The following is a 22766-nucleotide window of genomic DNA, read 5'->3' as shown; positions in this document are numbered from 1 at the left end:
CTAAGCGCAGACAGCGGAAGGAGCGTGCGGCAAACCAGTCCCACCCAACCACTGTCTGTCCCACCTGTGACAGAGACTGTAATTCCCGACTTGGACTGTTCAGCCACCTGAGAACTCACTTTTAGAGTGGAAGCAAGTCTTCCTCGATTCCGAGGGACTGCCTATGATGATGATATAAATGCAAGTCTCTTAACTTTTTTTAGGAGAAGGTTAGAGTTAATTTCAAGTTAGCAACAACAATATAAACGTGCAGGAACGCGGTAATAGAAAGTAGCTTATCTTCCGAGTACATCAAGCAGAGAGGCAAAAGTTGCACAGAAAGACAAAATCCCGTACCTGTTCGTAAATCTGTAGATGGAGTTCAAATCCAATCCACTGAGAAGGATATGGTAGATAAAAATGACCGCCAGAGAACCGACACTTAGAACAAAAAACTTCTTGATGTGCTTAACCCTCATCATTTCAATCTCATTGATTAGCTGGCAACTTTCAGAAATAAATTATCCACAATTGTGGCCGTTCAGTTGGAAAAACAAAAACAAAAAAACTACCCTTAGCTCGTTGTTAAATATCTAGCTCAGCCCTCCCCCCGTGCACACACCATTCATCGAACACCTTCGATTAACAATGAGTAAAGTTGACAAAACGCTTTACACAACGCCTTGAAACACACCCACATTGCACAAACTCACAGCCGGGTTGCAGTCACTGAACTGGTTCAGGAACGATGCTCGGTGCCGGCTGTGATGTAACTTTGAACAGTTTTCTTATACAGACCTGGTGAGATGTGAGCGTAAATAATGGCAGTGCCACATGCATTGAGTCGCTGCAGTGTGGCTGAACATAACAAATAGAAACAGAAAATACTGGAAATACTCAGCGGGTCAGGCAGCATCTGTGGAGAGAGAAACAGAGTTAACGTTTCAGGTCAGTGACCCTTCATCAGAACTGGAAATAGTTCGAAATGTAACAGATTCTTTGGGACCTTGAGAGGGAGACGGGAGGAAAGAACAAAAGGGAAGGTCTATGATGTATGGGTTGAGCATTGGCTGAGTATATAGGTTGGCAAGTGTTTCAACATGTGAATAAACCAAAAAGTCGTCATCATAGACAGTCCCTCCAAATCGAGGAAGACTTGCTTCCACTCTAAAACTGAGTTCTCCGGTGGCTGAACTGTCCAATGCTGGAATTGGGACAGACAGTGATTGAAGGAAAGGGTGGGTGGGGAGTCTGGTTTGCCGCACGCTCCTTCCGCTGTCTGCTCTTGGTTTCTGCATGCTCTCGGCGACGAGACTCGAGGTGCTCAGCGCCCTCCCGGATGCTCTTCCTCCACATAGGGCGGTCTTTGGCCAGGGACTCCCAGGTGTCGGTGGGGATGTTGCACTTTATCAGGGAGGCTTTAAGGGTGTCCTTGTAACGTTTCCTCTGCCCACCTTGGGCTCACTTGCCGTGTAAGAGTTCCGAGTAGAGCGCTTGCTTTGGGAATCTTGTGTCAGGCATGCGGACAATGTGGCCCGCCCAACAGAGCTGGTCGTGTGTGGTCAGTGCTTCGATGCTGGGGATGTTGGCCTGGTTGAGAACACTGGCGTTGGTGCGTCTATCCTCCCAGGGGATTTGCAGGGTCTTGCTGAGACATCGTTGGTGGTATTTCTCCAACGACTTGAGGTGTCTGCTGTATATGGCTCATGTTTCTGAGCCATACAGGGGGGAGAGTATTACTACAGCCCTGTAGACTGTAAGCTTGGTGTCAGATTTGAGGGTCTGATCCTGGAACACTCTCTTCCTCAGGCGACCAATGGCTGCGCTGGCGCACTGGAGGCGGTGTTGGACCTCGTCGTCAATGTCTGCCCTTGCTGTCAAAAAACAAAAAAGTACAACGATTTCGAAGGATGGATCTGCGCTCGGTTAGCTGATTTTAGCCAGGCAATAGCATTAATATCCCCAAGAGTAGGATGGGCAGATGGGGCTTCCAAATCCTCATCACAATGCAGCCAGTCCTATTGCTGGTGGATGCATCGACAAGGCCAGATTCAGTTGTGCTGTACCCACCCCCCTCCTCCCCCACCCCCCCAGCCTGCTGACACTTGGGGCCATGTTACTAAACTTGAGTTCATGAATCAGCGGGTTGTGGGTTGCCAGGATTTCGAAGTTGACCTCATCCAAAACTCTGCTGCCCACATTCTACTTTGCACCAAGTCGTGTTCACCCATCACCCCTGTGCTTGCTGACTGGCATTGGCTCCCACACCTGCAGTTCCTAAAGAAAAACACATTTTATGGACTGCCCATTATTTTTTTTTGTTCTCATCGAGCTGCAGAAGGCACAAGAAAAGGAATGTGGGTTTTTACAGTGGCTTTTCGCTGCCTTTCAGCTGCCTTTCAAAGTCCTTCAGAGACATGTTATTGCAGGCAACTCTCGATTATCTGCACACGGATGCCACAGGAAACAGTTGTAATGGCATTTAAAATTCTGTGGGTGCGTGACGTCACTTTGAAACTCTGATGTTCCTTTCGAATGTTGCCTGTTGAGCCTTGCTTTTAAGCGCTCTGCCTTGCCTCAGCTCCCGCTGCTGCTCGCACACAGGTCCACTGCCTCTCAAAATTAACTAAAATGCCATGAACAGTTACAGGAAGTAATCAACAAGCCTAATGGTCTTCAGATCTAGAGGACTAGAATTCAAGGATTAGAAGATACGCTACAGCTATTGGTTAGAGCACACCTGCACTACTGTAAGCATGAACTGTAATGTCAACTCGCTCTAACGGAGAAATCATTTACTCGGCATAGCCCAATCCCCGAGGGAGCCGGATAATCGAGAGTTGCCTGTACCTTGAAGTGCAGTGCAGTTATATAGGAAAAAACAGCAGCCAGTTCGCATATAGTAAGCTCCCGCAAGTGGGATTGAGATGTTTGACCATTTAATCCTATTTCCTAGCAGGCATTGATTGAAACAGAACACTTTGACAGCACCTCCTAGACCCAGGACCTCCACCACCTAGAAGGACAAGGGCAGCAGGTGCTTGGGAACACCACCACCTGCAAGTTCCCTCCATAATCACACACCATCCCGACTTGGACATATAACGGCCATTCCTGCATCGTCACTGGGTCAGAATCCTGGAACTCCCTCCCGAACACCACTGTGGGAGTACCTTCGCCACACGGACTGCAGCGGTTCAAGAAGGCAGCTCACCAGCAATGTTCCCTGTGAGCTGCGCTTCGTTGCACTGTTTCTTTCAATGTGCAGTGCCTTTAAATCTCTGCACGTGCAGTATTTCCAGTGTAAAAGCCTGTGAGCGGCCTTGCAGGTTACTGCGCACCCGTGCACATGCGCGGTTTAGAGGGAAGCATTGTTCACCATCACCTTCTCAAGGGCAACTAGGGACGCCCACATCCCGAGAATGAATAAGTATAAAACTCGATCTCTCTGCTCTGTTTTGAATAACTCAAGAAGGTGGTGAGCGTCCCTCGGAACATACAGACTGGGCTTCAGCTGAATGTCTCACCAGAAAGGAGACGTTCCGGCAGAGCATGGCAGCACACCACACGACCGCGCTGGAGCACCAAACCTGAGTTACGTGCTCAGGTCCTGGGGTGTGGATATAACACACAACCTTCAGACTCAGAGACAGGAGTGCTACTAACTGAGCCAAAATGGATAAAATCACATTGAATATACCCAAAGACTGAGCCTGCACAGTCCTCTGGGGTAGAGAGTTCCAAAGATTCACCACCCTCTGAGTGAAGAAGTTTCTCATCTCAGTCCTAAATGGCTGACCCCTTATTCTGAGACTGTGATCCCTGGTTCTAGACTCCCCAGCCCAGGGGAAACATCCTCCCTGCATTTACCCTGTCAAGCCTTGCAAGAATTTTGTATGTTTCAATGAGATCACCTCTCATTCTTCTAAACTCCAGAGAATATAGGCCTAGTCTACTCAATCTCTCCTCATAGGATAATTCCTCCATCCCAGGAATCAGTCTGGTCAACCTTCGTTGCACTCCCTCTAAGGCAAGTATATCTTTCCTTAGGTAAGGCCACCAAAACTGTACACAATACTCCAGGTGTGGTCTCATCAGGGCCCTATATAATTGCAGTACGATGTTTTTACTCTTGTACTCAATTTTCAGTAATAAAGGCCAACATACTATGTTAACTTTCCATGATTCATGTGCAAGGGCACTGTAATCATTTTAAAGGTTCAAGACACCAATAGGAAGCAGCCAGTATGTTTGAGTAATAGATCAAGATTTATTAAGCTTACGGCGTAATATACGTAACAAGCGATAGCTCAACAGGTGGTTCGCAGCCCTTGGTCTCTGGAACTTCTCGGACACAGGTGGTGTCGTCTTCAGTCTGTTCTTCGCCCTTGCAGCAATCTTTGTGTGAAACTATTTTTTGAGTATCGATGTTTTAACCCATTTCTCATCAAAAGTTTGTTTGGCCTGTGTCCACATATGGCCTTTAACAAAATCACCTTTTAAAAAATTAGTTCTAGTGGTCAAAACACCATTGTCACTCAGACCAAAGGTGGAATCTTGGCTACGCCCGCTTCCAGTAATTTTCCAACAACCCTACTATTTCCATGTTATCTCATCGACACATTCCTTCACCTCAATGGAAAATGCCTTATCTCTCTTGTTCCTAGCTTCAAGCAGAACACGTCTGTCTCCCTAGTCTTGATGATATCCGGACTATCTCACTTTAATCTATTCAAATTACCTTCAGGATACCTTAGCTCCCATGATCTGCCTTATTTTATGTTTCTTGTGAAGCTGTGATCATTTATTTTTATTTAAGTGGTGTGAAATTTTATTTTTTAGGTGATTTGTATTGTGCTTATGGGGGATTCCGTACATAAATGGAATCCCCATGAGCGTAATAGGAATCCCTCTTTGCCATTGGTTGGTCTGGTCCACGTGATCCCAGGGACACTTAAAGGGAAGGGCCATTGCTGCAGGCTTTGCAATATAAAAGGCAGCTACCTGGGCTACCAAGGTAATGGTGATCCCATGCGGCCAGCCCAGCACTCAAGCAGAGTGCTAGGCTGAATGATCGCGGGCAGGAATCCGCAAAAAAAAACCAGCAACAGGGCAAGTTACTTTTTTTTAAAACATACCTCGGCCAGCTCGCCTTTAATCATTGGCCGCCTGCCTACCTGATGCATGCTACCTGCAGCTGTCGCTACTTCTGCAGGGGGCGGAAACCAATTTTGGGTCGGGGGCGCTACCGGGGCGATGTGCACGGTGATTAAATCATGATCTGCGGGCGCAGGAAATCGGGGTGCAACGCCGACCCAAAACTCCATCCGAATATGGCGAGAGTCGATGTCAATGCCACGCCCGTTCGCAAAGCCATTTGCGCCCCCGGGCGATAGTGAATTTCTCCCCCCCCCACAATTCAAAATTTAAATGCCAGACATAGTTTCTTCCTGGAACCATTAACCCCAAGTGCAACAAATTAGTCAAGTCTTCATCATTAAAATCAATTTGCAAATGTTTGACATTTGCTACTTTCCACTTGGTGTTGGATCACCGTATCTTCATCTGCCGCTCCTTTCACAAAGTATGCACCTGGAACTTGAGCGACCTCTTCCCACAATCGAGTCTCTCATTTGTTTCGGTTGTCTCCTCTGGCACAAAGTATCTTCTTTCCAAATGTCAGTCTCAGAAATCTACAACTTCACTTCGCCCCTCCCTGTCTCTCTAATCTCTTTCCGCCTCACAACCCCACGAGATGACTGCACTCCTCAGATTCTGCCCCCTTGGGCATCCCTGATTATAACTGCTCAACCATCAGTGACCGCGCCTTTAGCTGCCTGGGTCCTAAGCTCCGGAAATCCCTGCCTAAACCTCTCCACCTCTCTTTTCTTCTTTAAGACGCTCCTTAAAACCTACCTCTTAGATCAAGCTTTCATTCAATTGCTGTAATTTCTTCTTATGTGGCTCGGGTGTCAAATTTATCTGTTTTGTCTTATAACACTGCTGTGAAGCGGCTTGGGACATTTTACTACGTCAAAGGCGCTACATAAATAAAAGTTGTTGTTGTTGTTATCATTACAATGTCTCTAAATACTTCATGCGGTTCTGATGAAAAGGCATCCTCTCTGTTGATGCAGCCTGACCTGCTGAATGTTTCCAGCACTTGGTTGTTGTTATATTACACAGCATTTCGTGATTTTCTGCTGCTTTGCTATCTTTTAATTGTGTGTTGCTTTATGCACATCATCATAGGGAGTCCCTCAGGATCGAGGAAGGCTTGCCTCCACTCTTAGCATGAGTTCTTAGGTGGCTGTACAGTCCAATACGAGAACCACAGTCTCTGTCACAGGTGGGACAGACAGTGGTTGAGGGGAAGGGTGGGCAGGGAGCCTGGTTTGCCGCACGCTCCTTCCGCTGCCTGCGCTTGATTTCTGCATGCTCTCGGCGACGATACTCGAGGAGCTCAGCGCCCTCCCGGATGCACTTCCTCCACTTAGGGCGGTCTTTGGCCAGGGACTCCCAGGTGTCAGTGGGGATGTCGCACTTTATCAGGGAGGCTTCGAGGGTGTCCTTGTAACGTTTCCTCTGTCCGCCTTTGGTTTGTTTGCCGTGGACGAGTTCCGAGTAGAGCGCTTGCTTTGGGAGTCTCGTGTCTGGCATGCGAACTATGTGGTCTGCCCAGCGGAGCTGATCAAGTGTGGTCAGTGCTTCAATGCTGGCCTAGCCGATGACGCTAATGTTTGTGCGCCTGTCCTTTCAGGAGCTTTGTAGGATCTTGCGGAGACATCGTTGGTGATATATTGGTAACATGTATGCCTACTGCGAGAAAACATACACAGGAAACTCTCGTTTATCCGGATACAAATGTAACGGAAAACCCGCCATAACGGAATTTAAAATAACTGTCACACACGTGAATATCTCGCTCACTTCAACTATCGCAAACGTGAACAGGTTGCTCAATTACCCATATATTGACGCAGGCGTGGACTTCTTTCTCACTTGTCACACGCATTGAAAGCAGTTCAAGCAGTCGGGTGCACAATTTAAAATGTCTTGTGACAGCACTAAAAGGAAACGAAAAGTATTGAACATTCAGCAGAAATGTAAAATTATAAAGAAGTCTGAAGCTGGCAGAAGTGTGCGCACTTTGATGGGCGAATATGAAGTTGGATCATCAACAATTTATGATATCAAGAAGCAAAAGATTTAGAAAGTTTCACCGATGCTTCTGAATCTTCCGTCAAGGCATGAGTCAAAATTAGTGTCTAGTTGTGGTATCTTCGCATGCTATCTGCCCCCCAATGTGACCTCACTCATTCAACCTATGGATCAAGGCATCATACAAAACTTCAAGTGCCATTATAGGAATAACTTCATGCGCAAATTGATTAATAGCGATCAATCAATCTCTGATTTCCAGAGAGCATACAATATTAAAGATGCCATCTATGCACGCTCGCTGGCATGGAGAGAAGTAAAAAATGCTACATTGAAGAGGTGTTGGCGCAAGTTGTGGCCCAATGTCATATTGGAAGACAGTGCTTCTGATGATGAAGAATTCAAAGGTTTTTATGTACGGCCTAACAAAAAAAACAGGCTGTAAAAGAAATCGTGGAGATTGTCAGCAGTGCACATGAAACAAATGCACTTAAATCCCTAGCAGAAGATGACATTGCTAAGTGGATAGATGTTGACATCGAAACGGATGTAACACAAACTTACACTGATGAGGAACTTATCGGCATAGTCATCAATAAAGACAAATCTGACGAAGAGATGAGCGATTCAGACAATGAAAGTGAATAAAAACAAAATAATGACTTGGGCACGTGCTCAAGCAATGAAATATGTTGTTGGTTTTTTGAGGAGAATTCTCATTTTACTTCTTATGAGGTTCTGTAAACCCATATCATCCACAACATTTTAATTAAGAAAATGAATTCATTTAAACAAGCAGATATAAGATCGCTATTTTAAAAATCAATCTCAGTTTTAACAGAATAAAATAATTATAAATTTCGAAACGTGATGAATCAATTTTCATTTATTTTATTACGTTCACGTTCAAATAACATGAACTAAATCTTTGTGGGTGGTTCTATCACCTTCAATTATTAGCTTTAAAATGTAAATTCGCCCTATCGGAGAATTCGTTTACCCGGAATTGCCAAATCCCTGAGCGATCTGGATAAACGAGTTTCCTGTAGTAAAAATTATACCATCATTTGCATCTAGATTCTGAATTGTGTGAGGATTAAACCGTGCAAACAATTTGTACACACACACATAAGTAAGAAAAAAGCAACTTTTAAAATGCGGGCAACTTTACTCATGAGTACAACTATACACATTGAGAAAGTCTTTTGGGGGGGTAATTAGTGCATAAATTGACGATTTATGATACTCCACTATTTGCTATTTTAGCAAAGATCGGCACCTGAACAGGCTGCGGTCCCACTGTACTAGAGGACTGAGATCAGTAGCTGTACAGTGCGGGTTATAGATGTGGCTCTGCCGGCCAGAAACCTGCAAAGCTACGCTCCCCAAGCAGTTTTTCTTGTTCGGAGAGCACAGCAGTGGCATCAGCTTTCGCATAAAGATTCATCATCATAGGCAGTTCCTCGAAATCGTGCTTCCACTCTAAAAGTGAGTTCGCAGGTGACTGAACAGACCAATACTGGAATTACAGTCTCTGTCGCAGGTGGGACAAACAGGAAAGGGTGGGTGGGGAGTCTGGTTTGCCGCACGCTCCTTCCGCTGCCTGCGCTTGTTTTCTGCATGCTCTCGGCAACGAGACTCGAGGTGTTCAGCGCCCTCTCGGATGCACTTCCTCCACTTAGGACGATCTTTAGCCAGGGATTCCCAGGTGTCAGTGGGGATGCTGCACTTTATCAAGGAGGCTTTAAAGGTGTCCTTGAAACGTTTCCTCTGCCCACCTGGGGCTCGCTTGCCGTGTAGGAGTTCTAAGTGGAGCGCTTGCTTTGGGAGTCTTGTGTCAGGCACGTGAACTTGGCCCGCCCAACGGAGCTGGTCGAGCGTGGTCAGTGCTTCGATGCTAGGGATGGGCCTTACATTAAACATCCGTAAGAAAGATTCAACACTGATGCCCAAGAGACCCAACTGAATACAGGCAACGCTCGATTATCCGTTACATGGATCCAACGGAAAACCGTTGTAACGGGAATTTAAAATTCTGTTGCTAACAAGTGAAAAGACAGCCCCAAATAATTTGGAAAAATCACCCTCCAAACACTGTGCTCATTCTCTCTCTCACAATCTCTCTCTCACTCTCACACCATAAAAATCACCCTCCTCTGCCCGCGCTTTGCTGATGTGTGTGTGGTCGCGCTGCTGCAGCCGCTGTCTCTCGCGGCCTCCGCTGATGTTGGGAACGGGGGAAAGGCCGGCACCGGGTTCCAGGCACAGAACCCGTACATGCATGCTGGTAATGTCCATCTTTTGTTAATGTTTGTATTGATTCATTAAAGTTTTAACTTTAAAATGTAGACTCACCCGAACGGAAAAATCGTTTACCCGGACTAGCCCAATCCCCGAGGGACCCGGATAATCGAGAGTTGCCTGTACTTGAGCATATTTTTGAAGCCAGTTTCAGAGGGGACAGGTGCTAAACTGCACTCTGTTCGAAATCCAAATGGTGCAAGGTGGCCTCGCATTGCTTGACCTTAAATGCGATTGCGGGCTAGCGCATGAACTGACTTCAAGGTTAGACCCTGATTTTTGTGTCAATGCACACAAGGAACTGATTCACAGAATGAAGAAACTTGCAGATTGAATTTGTACTGACCATGCAGGATTAACTAAACTAGAACACTGGCACAATTGCGTCATTTAGTTAGAATGGATTACAATGTTACTGTACTTGGAATGGAACAGTGCAACAGACCAGCTGTGTGTCTACTCACCATGACCATTAACCATCATGTATAAACTTACATTTTTTTAAAAATCGATCCAGTATTATATCACACCAAATTCTTTTCCTTCATTTGCAGCCATCTATATTTTTTAATTCGTTCATGGGATGTGGGCGTCGCTGGTAAGGCCAGCATTTATTGCACATCCCTAATTGCCCTTGATAAGGTGCTGGTGAGCCGCTTTGAACCGCTGCAGTCCGTGTGGTGAAGGTGCTCCCACTGTGCTGTTCGGGAGTTCCAGGATTGTGACCCAGCGACAATGAAGGAACAGCAATATACTTCCAAGTCAGGATGGTGTGGGTCTTGGGGGGGGGGGGGGGGAACGTGGAGGTGGTGGTGTTCCCATGCACCTGCTGCCCTTGCCCGTCTAGGTGGGAGAGGTCGCGGGTTTGGGAGTTGCTGCAGTGCATCTTGTAGATGGTACACACTGCAACCACGGTATTGGAAACGGTAAAGTCAGAAAATGACCACATTAAACTGAGAGATTAGGACAAGTGGACGCAGGTTCAAACAAGTAAAAGACAAATTTAAGCGCGATATCAAGAACGTTTTCTTCACACAGTAATCAATGCACGGAATGGTCATGGAGGGAAAACCCCTGGACTCATTCAACAACTGGGTGCTAGCAAAGGGGAAACCGAAAAGTCTTTCTGGATGGATAAACTAAGATGGGGGAGAATGGTCCTTCTCACCCATAACTATCTCATGCTCCTTCAGTATATAACAATGTCCTGGCTGTTGTTTTGAGGCTAGAATAGAGCGCTAAAAACATGACCAAAGCTTTTTGATAAATGTAACCATTGCCCCTCGCCCCAAACCCTGCAGATTTCCCAGCACAGTTACATGTTGGCAATGAACCCATGTTCAATGTCCACTCATTTTCTTTGTTGGGAATGAATCAGCCTTTCTAGTGAACGGATTTTCATTTTAATATTGCAACTTAATCTTCAAGATTTCAGCTCCTTGTTCTCTGACAAATATATTAGTTTAACTCCTGTTGAATATTTCTATCATTTAATACCGTCCCCTGGTCTTTCATTTCTTAAAACTTGTTAAAATTCCAGCTCGATGGTGAAAATCCCTACCTTTCCCGATTTCCTATTATTTTTCTGGCAAGTCTCATCAGCACATACCTCTTCGAAGTGAAGAGGTATAAACATTTCAGCAGGTTTAAAAAAAAAAGGTTCTTTACAGATGGCCCTCAAGCTCTCGTCCTCTGCAAATACATCTTATGAGTCTTCACAGATTGTATTTTTGTGTAAATAGATCTGATGTATGTAGCAGTAGAGACAAGCTTAAACTAAGCAGTGTCTCAGTTTTAGAACTCAAGACTATTACAAGAGCCCGAAGCAAGTGCATCCTGTTTAATGACTTAATTGTTATTCCCTGATGCCTTGGGGTTTGCAGATGATTGCAGGAAGTATTTGTCACAACTCTTTCAGACATATAAATACTGTTCATGTACAGTACAATGTTAACAAAGGTCTATCATTCCTTTCACTTGTTTAAAAACCCTTCATAATGCATTGGTGCAAACATCCAACATACATGATACTCAACTGAAGGTAAAAGGGTCAAATGGGACCCAGTGGATCATTTGATCTAACCCATTATTCTGAAGTTGCCAACACAAACAGTGGATTGCACACCAGCTCACATTGCACTCTTATTAATAGAGCAAGCTTGCCAGTGGCAAAGAGGGTTCAGGTGGAAAAGTCTAAGTTCTCATCTATGTGTGGTGAGGGTTGACTAACAAAGTACTGTTCAGGCCAAATCGCTGGAGAAATACCACCAACGAAGTCTCCGCAAGATCCGGCAAATCCCCTGGAAGGACAGACGCACCAACGTTAGCGTCCTCGATCAGGCCAACATCCCCAGCATCGAAGCACTGACCACACTCGACCAGCTCTGCTGGGCGGGCCACACTGTCCGCATGCCTGACACAAGACTCCCAAAGCAAGCGCTCTACTCGGATCTCCTACACGGCAAGCGAGTCCCAGGTGGGCAGAGGAAACATTTCAAGGACACCCTCAAAGTGTCCTTGATAAAATGCAACGTCCCCACTGACACCTGGGAGTACCTGGCCAAAGACCGCCCTAAGTGGAGGAAGTGCATCCGGGAGGGCGCTGAGCGCCTCGAGTCTCATCGCCGAGAGCATGCAGAAACCAAGCGTAGGCAGCGGAAGGAGCGTGCGGCAAACCAGTCCCGCCCACTCTTTCCTTCAACGACTGTCTGTCCCACCTGTGACAGAGACTGTAATTCCCGTAGTGGACTGCTCAGTCACCTAAGAACTCATTTTTAGAATGAAAGCAAGTCTTCCTCGATTTTGAGGGACTGCCTATGATGATGATGTTCAGGCCCATACAGTGGCCTGTGTAATTCTCTGCCATGCGTGCCATGTAATGTGTTCCACAATCAATCCTCAGTACATCAAGTCAGCTGCTGCCCTTGAAGTTATAGTGCGCTGCCTTCCTCCGTCCTGACACTGGTTAGTCGGCAGCTACTGGCTTCAGGAGTAAGATACAACATGGCATGGCTGGCTATCTGTTGAAGGAGGAAGGATTGTATCAGCTACAGCAGATGTCATTACTTCAGTAACACTTGGGGCTCAATTTTCCCGTGATTTGCGCCGTTATTTTGGCGCGCGCCACCTTTTTTGGACTGAGTCAGTTAGTTACAATTTTTTTGGGATTAGTTTTATTTTGAGTCATGGGGACCTGCCACCTGCGCCAATTCTGGTCATTTAGGCAAGTTTGGCCAATTCCAATTTACTCCAATCCTTCTTAGGCTGGCGTATGTGTAGAAAAATCTTCTGGTGAGTTAACAAAATCGGCACAGGTAAATAAATCAGTGCAGCAGATGCCCGGACATCAGCAGCAGGAGAGGTAAGAGAGAGCGGGAGGCAGGGGGGAGCCTTTCGGGCATAGTTAGGAGCGGGAACTGGGAGAGAGGACGCCATTCGGCCAGGGATAGGTGCGGGAACCGGGAGGCCATTTGGCCAGGGATAGGTGTGGGGATCGGGAGGGAGGAAGCCATTCGGCCAGAGATAGGTGCGGGAACCGGGAGGCCATTTGGCCAGGGATAGGTGTGGGGATCGGGAAGGAGGAAGCCATTCGGCCAGGGATAGGTGCGGGAACCGGGACCGGCATGGGGGAAGAGTAGGGGGGGGGGGGAAAGAGGGACTTTAATAATTTAATGGAGGTAAGTTGCTGCAATGTTTAATGTGCAGGTTGCTGGTGAGCTGGCTGTATGTTTACGTAGCCCGCATTATGTCCCTGGTTACCGTGGCAACCCAATCTTTTCGGCGCAGATCAAGGCTCCACCCCTGAAACTAGACGACAGGCTAGGCGGTGCCAAAATGAAGAATTCAAACAGGGAAACGTGGATGATTTTTTTTTGGCGTACTTCGGGCCACAAAAAACGGGCATAACTCTTCAAGTACGCCAAAAAACAGCTTTGGGGAAAATTGAGCTCTTACAGTTGGGGAAAAACAATACTGCCAGTTATTTGTCAGACCTTCAGTTCAGCTTGGTACTGAAGTTCTTTGATCCATGGCTGGAAACATTTGTCCAAATCAACATGAACTGAAGAAATGAGCTATTTAATTACAAGAGATGCTGTACAATACTGAAACTAGTTGACATTATATTTATAAATTCCATCATGCTACACATTACTGCTAACATACAAAACAAGGTCTGCAATTTGGGAAAATATTACAGCACTGAATGTAGAAAAATAAAAACAGTTTTTCTTGAAAAGACTGTTCAGGCAAACATAAAATGTTTGATTTGGACAACTGAACCACGGTAAGATTATTGATCAAAAACACACGTTGAATGAATGTTATTCTGTGGCATTTGCACAAAGGGATCGCACTTGTACACGTCATGTGTGCAGCTCAATGGGGCAGATAATCCCAGTGCGATGCTCGAGGTCTCTGGGAACGCAATGGTTTCTGCTATACTGGTCTCCACGTTCATTTGCCAAGGAGTTGCTTTCTCTGTTGCTCAAGCAGGGCTTCGAGATGGTCTGCTCTTTTAAGTGCTGCCTAAACACAGAAAAATGATGCAGCACAAGAATTGAAAGTAGCTTTGATATTTAATATATTTAATGAACGTTTGAAAATTGGCAGGAAAGCAATAAACAGCAATATTCAGTTTTAATTTCTGCAGTTTCAGATAATATGAATGATATCTCGGAATGAACATTTAATATATGTTGAATGCATGAAATCATTATATGCTAAACTTTGCACAAAAACATCCAAGTCGGATACAATGGCCTAGCAATTATTCTCAGATACAGGTGCAAAGTGGGCAGTATTGGATAGGGTGCCCGTTATACACCGTGTCTGATATTCAGCTCCACTGCAGACAATGCAACTGAAGATCAGGCACTATGTATAACAGGCGGCCGATCGGATACTGCCTGCTTCGTGCCACTGCCCGAACACACACACACACACACAGCAAATATACACATTTGTAAAACCAACTGCTAGCTTAACTGGAGCTACTCACAACTACACGATTCATCTTTCCAAGTTGGGGGAGTGATTCAAATGATACTTTAAAGATCCATGTCGGCACAAATTCCGGCAATGGAGCTCGGCCAGTTAGGAGAGAAATCTGGCAACTACAGACCATGAGCCTGGCCTCAGTAATCAGAAAACTAATGGAATTGATAATCAGAAGAGTATCTGCATGAAAGTAACCTAATAAGTGATCATCAAATATTGTTTTAAAAGGGTTAGTAGCTCTTGCATGATAAACCTCCTAGATGTTTGTGGGTAAGGGTGGGGAGGAGGGGGAGCTCTATGTTTTGGTGTATGCCAAACTTCAAAAGGCTTTGATAAAACAGCAGTCCTTCACAAACTAAGATCATTGGGTATCATAGATAAGAAATGAACGTAGATGAGATTAAATAGATGCAAACAGCGGGGAGGTATTGAGTAGGGTGCCCCACAGTCAATGCTGGAACCCCTTCTGTTCCCACTGTACAGGGATTGCAGTTTCAATGTAAAGTCTTTCAGTGCGGAAATGACATCAAGCTGAACTGGAAGATGGCAGCAAGGAGAGCTCAACAGGCATTACATCTGGCTGGATCAGTGGCCAATGAAGACCAATATAGACAAATACAAAGTACTGCATATTGGAAACATTAATAGGGGACAGGAGTACTCCATCGATGGCACATCACTCGGTACGAGGATTGTTGAAATAAACTTAATTGACTCGTCACTCCCGATTAATCCAGTACGAATCAACAAAGTAAACAGCAAATGATTGACATGTGGGGATTTAAACATTCAGGCGCTGTACAATGCAGGGCCCATGTGGAGTATGCCTTGCAACGATGGCCACCTCAACATGCCTTATTCAAGCCTGTTTTACGATCTTGTAAAATCTATCAGTGCCATTTTATTTACGACTTCTACATCGAAATGTGCCCTGTGTTGAACTTCATTTGCCAATTATATGCCCATTCTTCAAGTTTATTACTGTTGTCCTGTAATTTGTTGCAGTCCTCCTCAATATTGACCACCCCACCGCCCCTGCCCGCCAATTTGGTGTTATCTGCAAATTTAGAAATTGTGTTTTTGATTACAAAGTCTAAATTAGGGAGAAGCTTCATTGGAAACAGTACTCAGCATCCTCTCTCCCCTGCCTAAGCTGCTTTATATTGGCTTTGGCATCATAGAATGGTTACAGCACGGAGGAAGGCCATTCAGCCCGTTGAGCCTGTGCCGACTCTCTGCAAGAGCACTTCAGCTAGTCCCACTCCCCCGCCCTTTGCCTGTAACCCTGCAAATTTTCTTTCAGGTACTTATCCAACTGACTTTTGAAAGCAGTGATCGAGTCTGCCTCAACTATCCTAACCATGCGCTGCGTAAACAAGCTTATTCTTATGTTGCCTTTGTTTCTTTTGCCAATCACCTTAAATCTGTGTCCTCTGGTTCTTAACCCTTCTGCCAATGAGAACAAGTTTCTTTCTATCTACCCAATCCAGACCCCTCATGATTTTGAACAGCTCTAACAAATCTCCTCTCAATCTTCTCTGCTCTAAGGAGAACAAACCCAGCATCTCCAGTCTATCCACATAACTGAAGTCCCTCATCCTTCGAATCATTCTCGTAAATCTTTTCTGCACCCTCTCTAAGGCCTTCACTTCCTTCCTAAAGTGCGGTGCCCAGAATTGGACACAATACTCCAGCTGAGGCCCAACCAACACTGGTGATCAATCCAAAGTAAATGTGCTGGGTTTGCTAAGGAAGATCCGGGAACAAAATAGTCCTGAACAAATCCAGCAGGTTGCTACTCTGGTACTAGGAGCCAGCAGCCCTATCAAGCCCAATATTAAAGCAACTAAAGAAGCATCCAAGTCCATATTTATTACTGGACAAGGATGGCGGTGTAGTTACATTAAACCAGTGATTACACTTCAAGCAAAAAAACCTTCATTGGCTGCGAAGCGCGTTGGAACATCTGGTGGTCATGAAAGACGCTGAATAAATGCAAGTCTTTCTTTCTTTTAGAAGCATCAAGTTCGACGCCAAAATGTTAAATGAAGTGTTCCTCTGATCAAACTGCACAAGGGAGTTCCAGAGCTTAGGGCCTAGGCAACAGAAGGTACAGCCATCAATGGTTGAGCGATTTATAATCAGGGATGCTCAAGAGGGCAGAATTGGAGGAGTGCAGGCATCTTGTGGGGGAGGGGTTGTGGGGCTGGAGGAGAGCTAGGGAGGGATGAGGCCATGGAGGGATTTGAAAATAAGGGTAAGAATTTTGAAATGGAGGCATTGCTTAACCGGAAGCCAATGTAGGTCAGCGGGCACGGGGGTGATGGGTGAGCGGGACTTGGTGCGAGTTAGGACACGGGCAGCCGAGTTTTGGATCACCTCTAGTTAATGTAGGGTAGAATGTGGGAGGCCAGCCAGGAGTGCGTTGGAATAGTCAAGTGTAGGAGGTAACAAAGGCATGGTTGAGGGTTTCAGCAGCGGATGAGCTGAGGCAGGGGCGGAGACAGGCGATACAAACACAACCGGATGCCACAGAATCTGTATGCTCAAATTTAAGTAGTCAGTGACAACAGATGAGGAAATAAATACTTAACTGATTTAAAAAAAAACACTCACTTCATATTGTTTTCGAAGATTATTCACTGTCTCCTCTTTCTTTACGATAGCTATCTTTACTCTAAAACGGGAAAAAATACATTTGCAGTTACTGTCCTGCAAGGTGAATCAGTTTTGAACGCCAGCAAGCCACAATGCCAAAGGTTCTGATGATGAATTCCATCTCTAACATTAATCTTCCCTAATGCAGATGTTGAGTGACCTGCTGTCACATCAAGTGTACAGCACAGAAAGAGGCCATTTGGCCCAACTGCTTGATGTCAGTGTTTATGCTCCACACCAACCTCCTCCCAACCCGACTTGATCTAACCCTATTCAATGTCTATTCTTTTCAAGCTCATGTATTTTCCCTTAAATGCATCTATACTATTTGCCTCAACAGCTCCCTGTGGCAGCGCATTCCACATTCTCACCACTCTCTGGGTAACAAAAGTTTCACCTGAATTCCCTACTGGATTTATTAGTGACCATCTTATATTTATGACCTCGAGTTATGGACTCCTCTACAAGTGGTAATATTTTCTCTAGGTTTACCCTATCAAACCCTTTCATAATCTTAGACCTATATCGGGTCACCCCCTCAGCCTTTTCTTTTCTAGAGAAAAGAGCTCCAGCCTGCTTAGCCTTTCCTGTTAAGAATATACTCTCAGTTTTGGTATCATCTTTGCAAATCATTTTTTCACCTGCGCCAATGCCTCTATGTCCCTTTTATAATATGACCAGAACTGTTCATAGTACAGGTGTGATGCCTGAAATCCGGAAACCTCGGGACCGAGGCCATTCCGGGTATTTCCGGATTTCGGAACGTCTTTGCATGGGCCGAGGGAGGTAGGTAGGGGAGGTTGGTTGGGCTGCCGGAGGTCGGGAGGGGCGGGAGTTGGTCGGGCTGAGGCTGGGCCAGGCTGCCGGAGGTCAGGCTGAGGCCGGGGGGGCGCGGCCGAGGTCGAGCCTCCGTGCGGGAAGGCCAGGTGAGGTCGGGCCGCCGAGTCCGGGTTTTGGAACATTTTCCGGTTTCCGGACGGCCCCGCCACGAATCGGCCTGGTGTCCGGATTCCGGAACTCCGGATTTTGGAAGTCACACCTGTACTCCAAATGTGGTTGAACCAAGGTTCGATACAAGTTTAACATAACTTCTCTGCTTTTTAAATTCTATTCCTCTAGAAGATATTGCACATGTAATAAGCATTACTGACACGAAGATATTACACATGCAACTTCCACACATTGTAATGAATCATTTTCCAAGTACAGGATTTCATCACAGCTTCCTGTTCAAACATTAGTCTGGCATTAAAAAAAGGAGGCAGACAAAAAGCAGGAAATTATAGACCAGTTAGCCTAACATCTGTGGTTGGGAAGATGGTGGAATCCATTATTAAAGAAGCAGTAGCAGGACATTTGGAAAAGCAAAATTCGGTCAGACAGAGTCAGCATGGATTTATGGAGGGGAAGTCATGTTTGACAAATTTGCTAGAAGTCTTTGAGGATGTAACGAACAGGGTGGATAAGGGCGAACCAGTGGATGTGGTGTATTTGGACTGCCAGAAGGCATCTGACAAGGTGCCATATAAAAGGTTACTGCACAAGATAAAAGTTCACAGGGTTGGTGGTAATATATTCGCACGGATAGAGGATTGGCTAACGAACAGAAAACAGAGAGTCGGGATAAATGGGTCATTCTCGGGTAGGCAATCAGTAATTAGTGGGGTGCCGCAGGGATCAGTGCTGGGACCCCAACTATTTACAATCTATATTAACGACTTGGAGGAAGGGACTGAGTGTAACGTAGCCAAGTTTGCTGACGATACAAAGATGGGAGGAAAAGCAATGTGTGAGAACACAAAAAATCTGCAAAAGGACATAGACAGGCTAAGTGAGTGGGCAAAAATTTGCCAGATGGAGTATAATGTTGGAAAGTGTGAGGTCATGCACTTTGGCAGAAAAAAATCAAAGAGTAAGTTATTATTTAAATGGAGAAAGATTGCAAAATGCCGCAGTACAGCGGGACCTGGGGGTACTTGTGCATGAAACACAAAAGGATAGTATGCAGGTACAGCAAGTGATCAGGAAGGCCGATGGTATCTTGGTTTTTATTGCAAAGGGGATGGAGTATAAAAGCAGGGAAGTCTTGCTACAGTTGTACAGGGTATTGGTCAGGCCACACCTGGAATACTGTGTACAGTTTTGGTTTCCATATTTACGAAAGGATATACTTGCTTTGGAGGCAGTTCAGAGAAGGTTCACTAGGTTGATTCCAGAGATGAGGGGGTAGACTTATGAGGAAAGGTTGGGCCTCTACTAGTTGGAATTCAGAAGAATGAGAGGTGATCTTATCAAAATGCATAAGATTATGAGGGGGCTCGACAAGGTGGATGCAGAGAGGATGTTTCCACTGATAGGGGAGACTAGAACTAGAGGGCATAATCGTAGAATAAGGGACCGCCCATTTAAAACTGAGATGAGGAGAAATTTCATCTCAGTGGGTTGTGGATCTGTGGAATTCGCTGCCTCAGAGAGCTGTGGAAGCTGGGACATTGAATACATTTAAGACAGAACTAGATAGTTTCTTGGGCGATAAGAGGATAAGGGGTTATGGGGAGCGGGCGGGGAAGTGGAGCTGAGTCCATGATCGGATCAGCCATGATCGTATTAAATGGCGGAGCAGGCTCGAGGGGCCATATGGCCTACTCCTGCTTCTATTTCTTATGTTCTTATTGGAGTAAATCTGAGCCTGTAAGATCCTGCAAATCTAAACATGCTTCACCTCACCTTTTATGGACCTCCTCCAGCTCTTCCTCCTTCTCCTTAGTGATTCGTTCCACTTCCAAACGATGACGTGCTCTCACCTCAGACATCTCGGTCTTTAACCGCTTGTTTTCTTCCTCTGTGCTTACCAACCGGTCTGCAAACTCTTGACGAATGACTTCTGCTAAACTGTTTCTCTCTTCTGTAAGTCTGTCTTTGATCTGGTTTCAAAATGAATAATAAAATGATACTAAATTACACTAAACCCACAATAATCCAAAGGCATACCTGTTGTATATGGAGAAAGAATCAGACTGAACACTGTGAGCTCAAAGTAAAGTGTGACCTTAGTCTTTTATTGCAGGTTTCCAGAGTGCCTCTCCAACCTGTGAAGCCTCCTTAAATACCTATGATCCCAAGGGATTATGGGATCCCTTAGAACTCCAGGGGATGAGCCTTCTGGTGGCTGTACAGAGTAAATACAAGTATACATATATAACAATATCTTTATTAGGTTTCATACAATCATAATGACAGTGCCCCGCAATGCATTTTATTATTTTTTTTTAAAGGGTGAATGTGCAATGTTAATAAATTGCTCCTTGCACATTTTACTACAGGCGGTGATTCTGAGGATTTGTAACTGAAGGAACACCAAAGGCACATTGGGGCCAGCTCTTGGAGGCTTAATGGGCACAAGGAGGAGAAAGTGAAACAGCAATACAGACAGGTAAGTGCAATGACCCAACCAAGAGAGTAATGAGTGGACAGTGTCTTTGTAATATTTTATACTTTTGATGGATGTATCCTAACTGTGACTAGATTGCCCAGGTAATGTTGTATAGGATTCTGCACTATGTACCAACTTTGGAAAATGGCTTTCATGCTCTTTCAGAGATTAACGGTCCGTGAACGTACTTTCGCGTCAGTCTCGGGTCAATGGTCGCACCCTTGCCTCAGACTCAAAAGATTGCGGTTTCAAACCACACACCAGAGACTTGAGCACATAAATCTAGGCTGACACTTTAGTGCAGTACCGAAGGAGTGCTGCACTGCCGGAGATGCCGTGTTTCGGACGAGACGTTAAGGGCAAGGGGAAGGAATTTCAAGGTGCCAGGGACCTCACGGAGTGAGAGAGGGAAAGGAAAAATGAAGAAAAAGCTCCTCTTCTTTCTTCTACCAATTTCAATTGTTTTGCTGAAAGCAGTCCAACAATTTTTAACTTTACCTCCTCTCCCCAAGGGTTTCGCAAACCACTGAGCATTCTGATCGTCAAACCACTGAGCATTCTGATCGTCAATCCACTGAGCATTCTGATCGTCAATCCACTGAGCATTCTGATCGTCAATCCACTGAGCATTCTGATCGTCAAACCACTGAGCATTCTGATCGTCAATCCACTGAGCATTCTGATCGTCAATCCATTGAGCATTCTGATCGTCAAACCACTGAGCATTCTGATCGTCAAACCACTGAGCATTCTGATCGTCAATCCACTGAGCATTCTGATCGTCAAACCACTGAGCATTCTGATCGTCAATCCACTGAGAGTGGAGCAACGTTAGGGAAAGTCCAAGGGTAATATTTATGTAAATTGTACTATTTTAAAACTTCTCTTTGAACTGCAGATCAACAATATTGAAAATGAATCTCTCGCACCCATCTGTTTACCTGAAGATTCTGTAAGTACTTACCACTTTCTCATCATATCGAAGGGAACATTTGCCAGAAAATTTTATAAAAATAATTAAAATACTGCATTAATCATTGATTAAAATTCTAGTGATGGTTAGGCACATTTTATCAAGTTACTGCACATAGAAGGAAAGAATTGATTGATTTTTAAATTATTTCCATACAATAAAAGTCTTGCTATGTCATGTAATTTCATTTAAGTTTTTACCTCACGGTGTCTGTTAGTTAGCAGATGTACAAATGAGACTGGGTAAGATTCTAGCCATGAGGCAACGTTCAAGTTGTGCATTTACATCTTGCGGCAAACATGTTGGGTGTGATGTTTGAGGTTCAGGTTCTGAGTGGCATTGTTGAATGATTGCATTTTTTTAAGTGTTTGTCAGGCTTGTTCTTAAGTTATGAGAATAACAAGCTTTAAAAGACGTCAGTGCTTAAAACAGCCGAGAATAATGGGATGCCAGTTAGTTAGGGTTGTGGGGGAGGAGTGAAATGATAACAAAGGTGGGACAGTTTCAGTTTTGCAATTGAAACTGGCAAGAGAAATACTTTTCTTCATTTCCTCCTCTCACGCTCGTCACTGTGGCATCTAACCACAGATAAATTGCTCCTCCCTGGTCAGGCCCTGGTGCTCCAGTCATACTGGAAGCAGTGCAGGGGCCCCACCCTTCCCATGTAAATGATCCTGACCGGGGGATATCCAACGGGATCGAAGACTTCAGCACTGGGCAAGCAGTAGTTTCATTCTGCCTCAGGGCTGTTCCCCCAACACCAAGACTGCCCCAGGAATTTCAGTGTCGTGCTCATCCATTGTCAATCATACAAGTATTTCCGGGCCAGAGGGAGCACTGCGAGTAATTATGTATTGGTGCTCTCCATTACCAAGGCTGATTGTTAAAGGTTTTTAAAACTGTTGATATGTTGTCACAGTGTCAGAGTCAGAAGGTTGTGGGTTCCAGTCCCACTCCAGAGACTTGAGCACATAATCCAGGCCGACACTCCAGTGCAGTGCTGAGAGAGAGCTGCACTGTCAGAGGTGCCGTCTTTCGGATGAGACGTTAAACCGAGGCCCTGTCTGCTCTCTCAAGTGGACGTAAATGATCCCATGGCACTAGTTCGAAGAAGAGCAGGGGAGTTATCCCCGGTGTCCTGGCCAATATTTATCCCTCAAACAACAGAACAAAAACAGATTATCTCATCATTATCAAATTGCTGTGTGTGGGAGCTTGCTTGTGCACAAATTGGCTGCCGCGTTTCCCACATTACAACAGTGA

The 22766-nt window shown here is 45.2% G+C and overlaps 2 protein-coding genes across 7 annotated transcripts in view; both read right to left on the bottom strand.

The window, feature by feature from the left end:
• Positions 1–615, bottom strand: part of LOC139227167 (alpha-N-acetylgalactosaminide alpha-2,6-sialyltransferase 2-like) — a 76423-nt gene extending 75808 nt beyond the window's left edge. The window contains exon 1 of the mRNA XM_070858231.1: positions 337–615. Coding sequence (XP_070714332.1) covers positions 337–461 — 125 coding nt within the window. The 5' untranslated portion in view covers positions 462–615. The remainder of the gene's footprint in view (positions 1–336) is intronic.
• Positions 616–8981: 8366 nt separating this feature from the next.
• cep131 (centrosomal protein 131) overlaps positions 8982–22766 on the bottom strand; it is a 135942-nt gene continuing 122157 nt past the window's right edge. For 4 of the 6 annotated variants that reach the window (XM_070857828.1, XM_070857827.1, XM_070857826.1 and 1 more), the window contains 2 exons: positions 19825–20021; positions 8982–13968 (listed from right to left, as the gene is read on the bottom strand). In XM_070857828.1, coding sequence (XP_070713929.1) covers positions 13806–13968; positions 19825–20021 — 360 coding nt within the window. In that variant the 3' untranslated portion in view covers positions 8982–13805. Of the gene's footprint in view, positions 13969–17055; positions 17117–19824; positions 20022–22766 lie in introns of all 6 variants that reach the window. The other 2 variants (XM_070857829.1, XM_070857831.1) reach the window with 1 other exon arrangement.

The sequence above is a fragment of the Pristiophorus japonicus genome, chromosome 16 (assembly GCF_044704955.1).
Source record: "Pristiophorus japonicus isolate sPriJap1 chromosome 16, sPriJap1.hap1, whole genome shotgun sequence".
Classification (NCBI taxonomy): domain Eukaryota; kingdom Metazoa; phylum Chordata; class Chondrichthyes; family Pristiophoridae; genus Pristiophorus; species Pristiophorus japonicus.
This window is presented reverse-complemented; position numbering and strand designations above follow the sequence as displayed.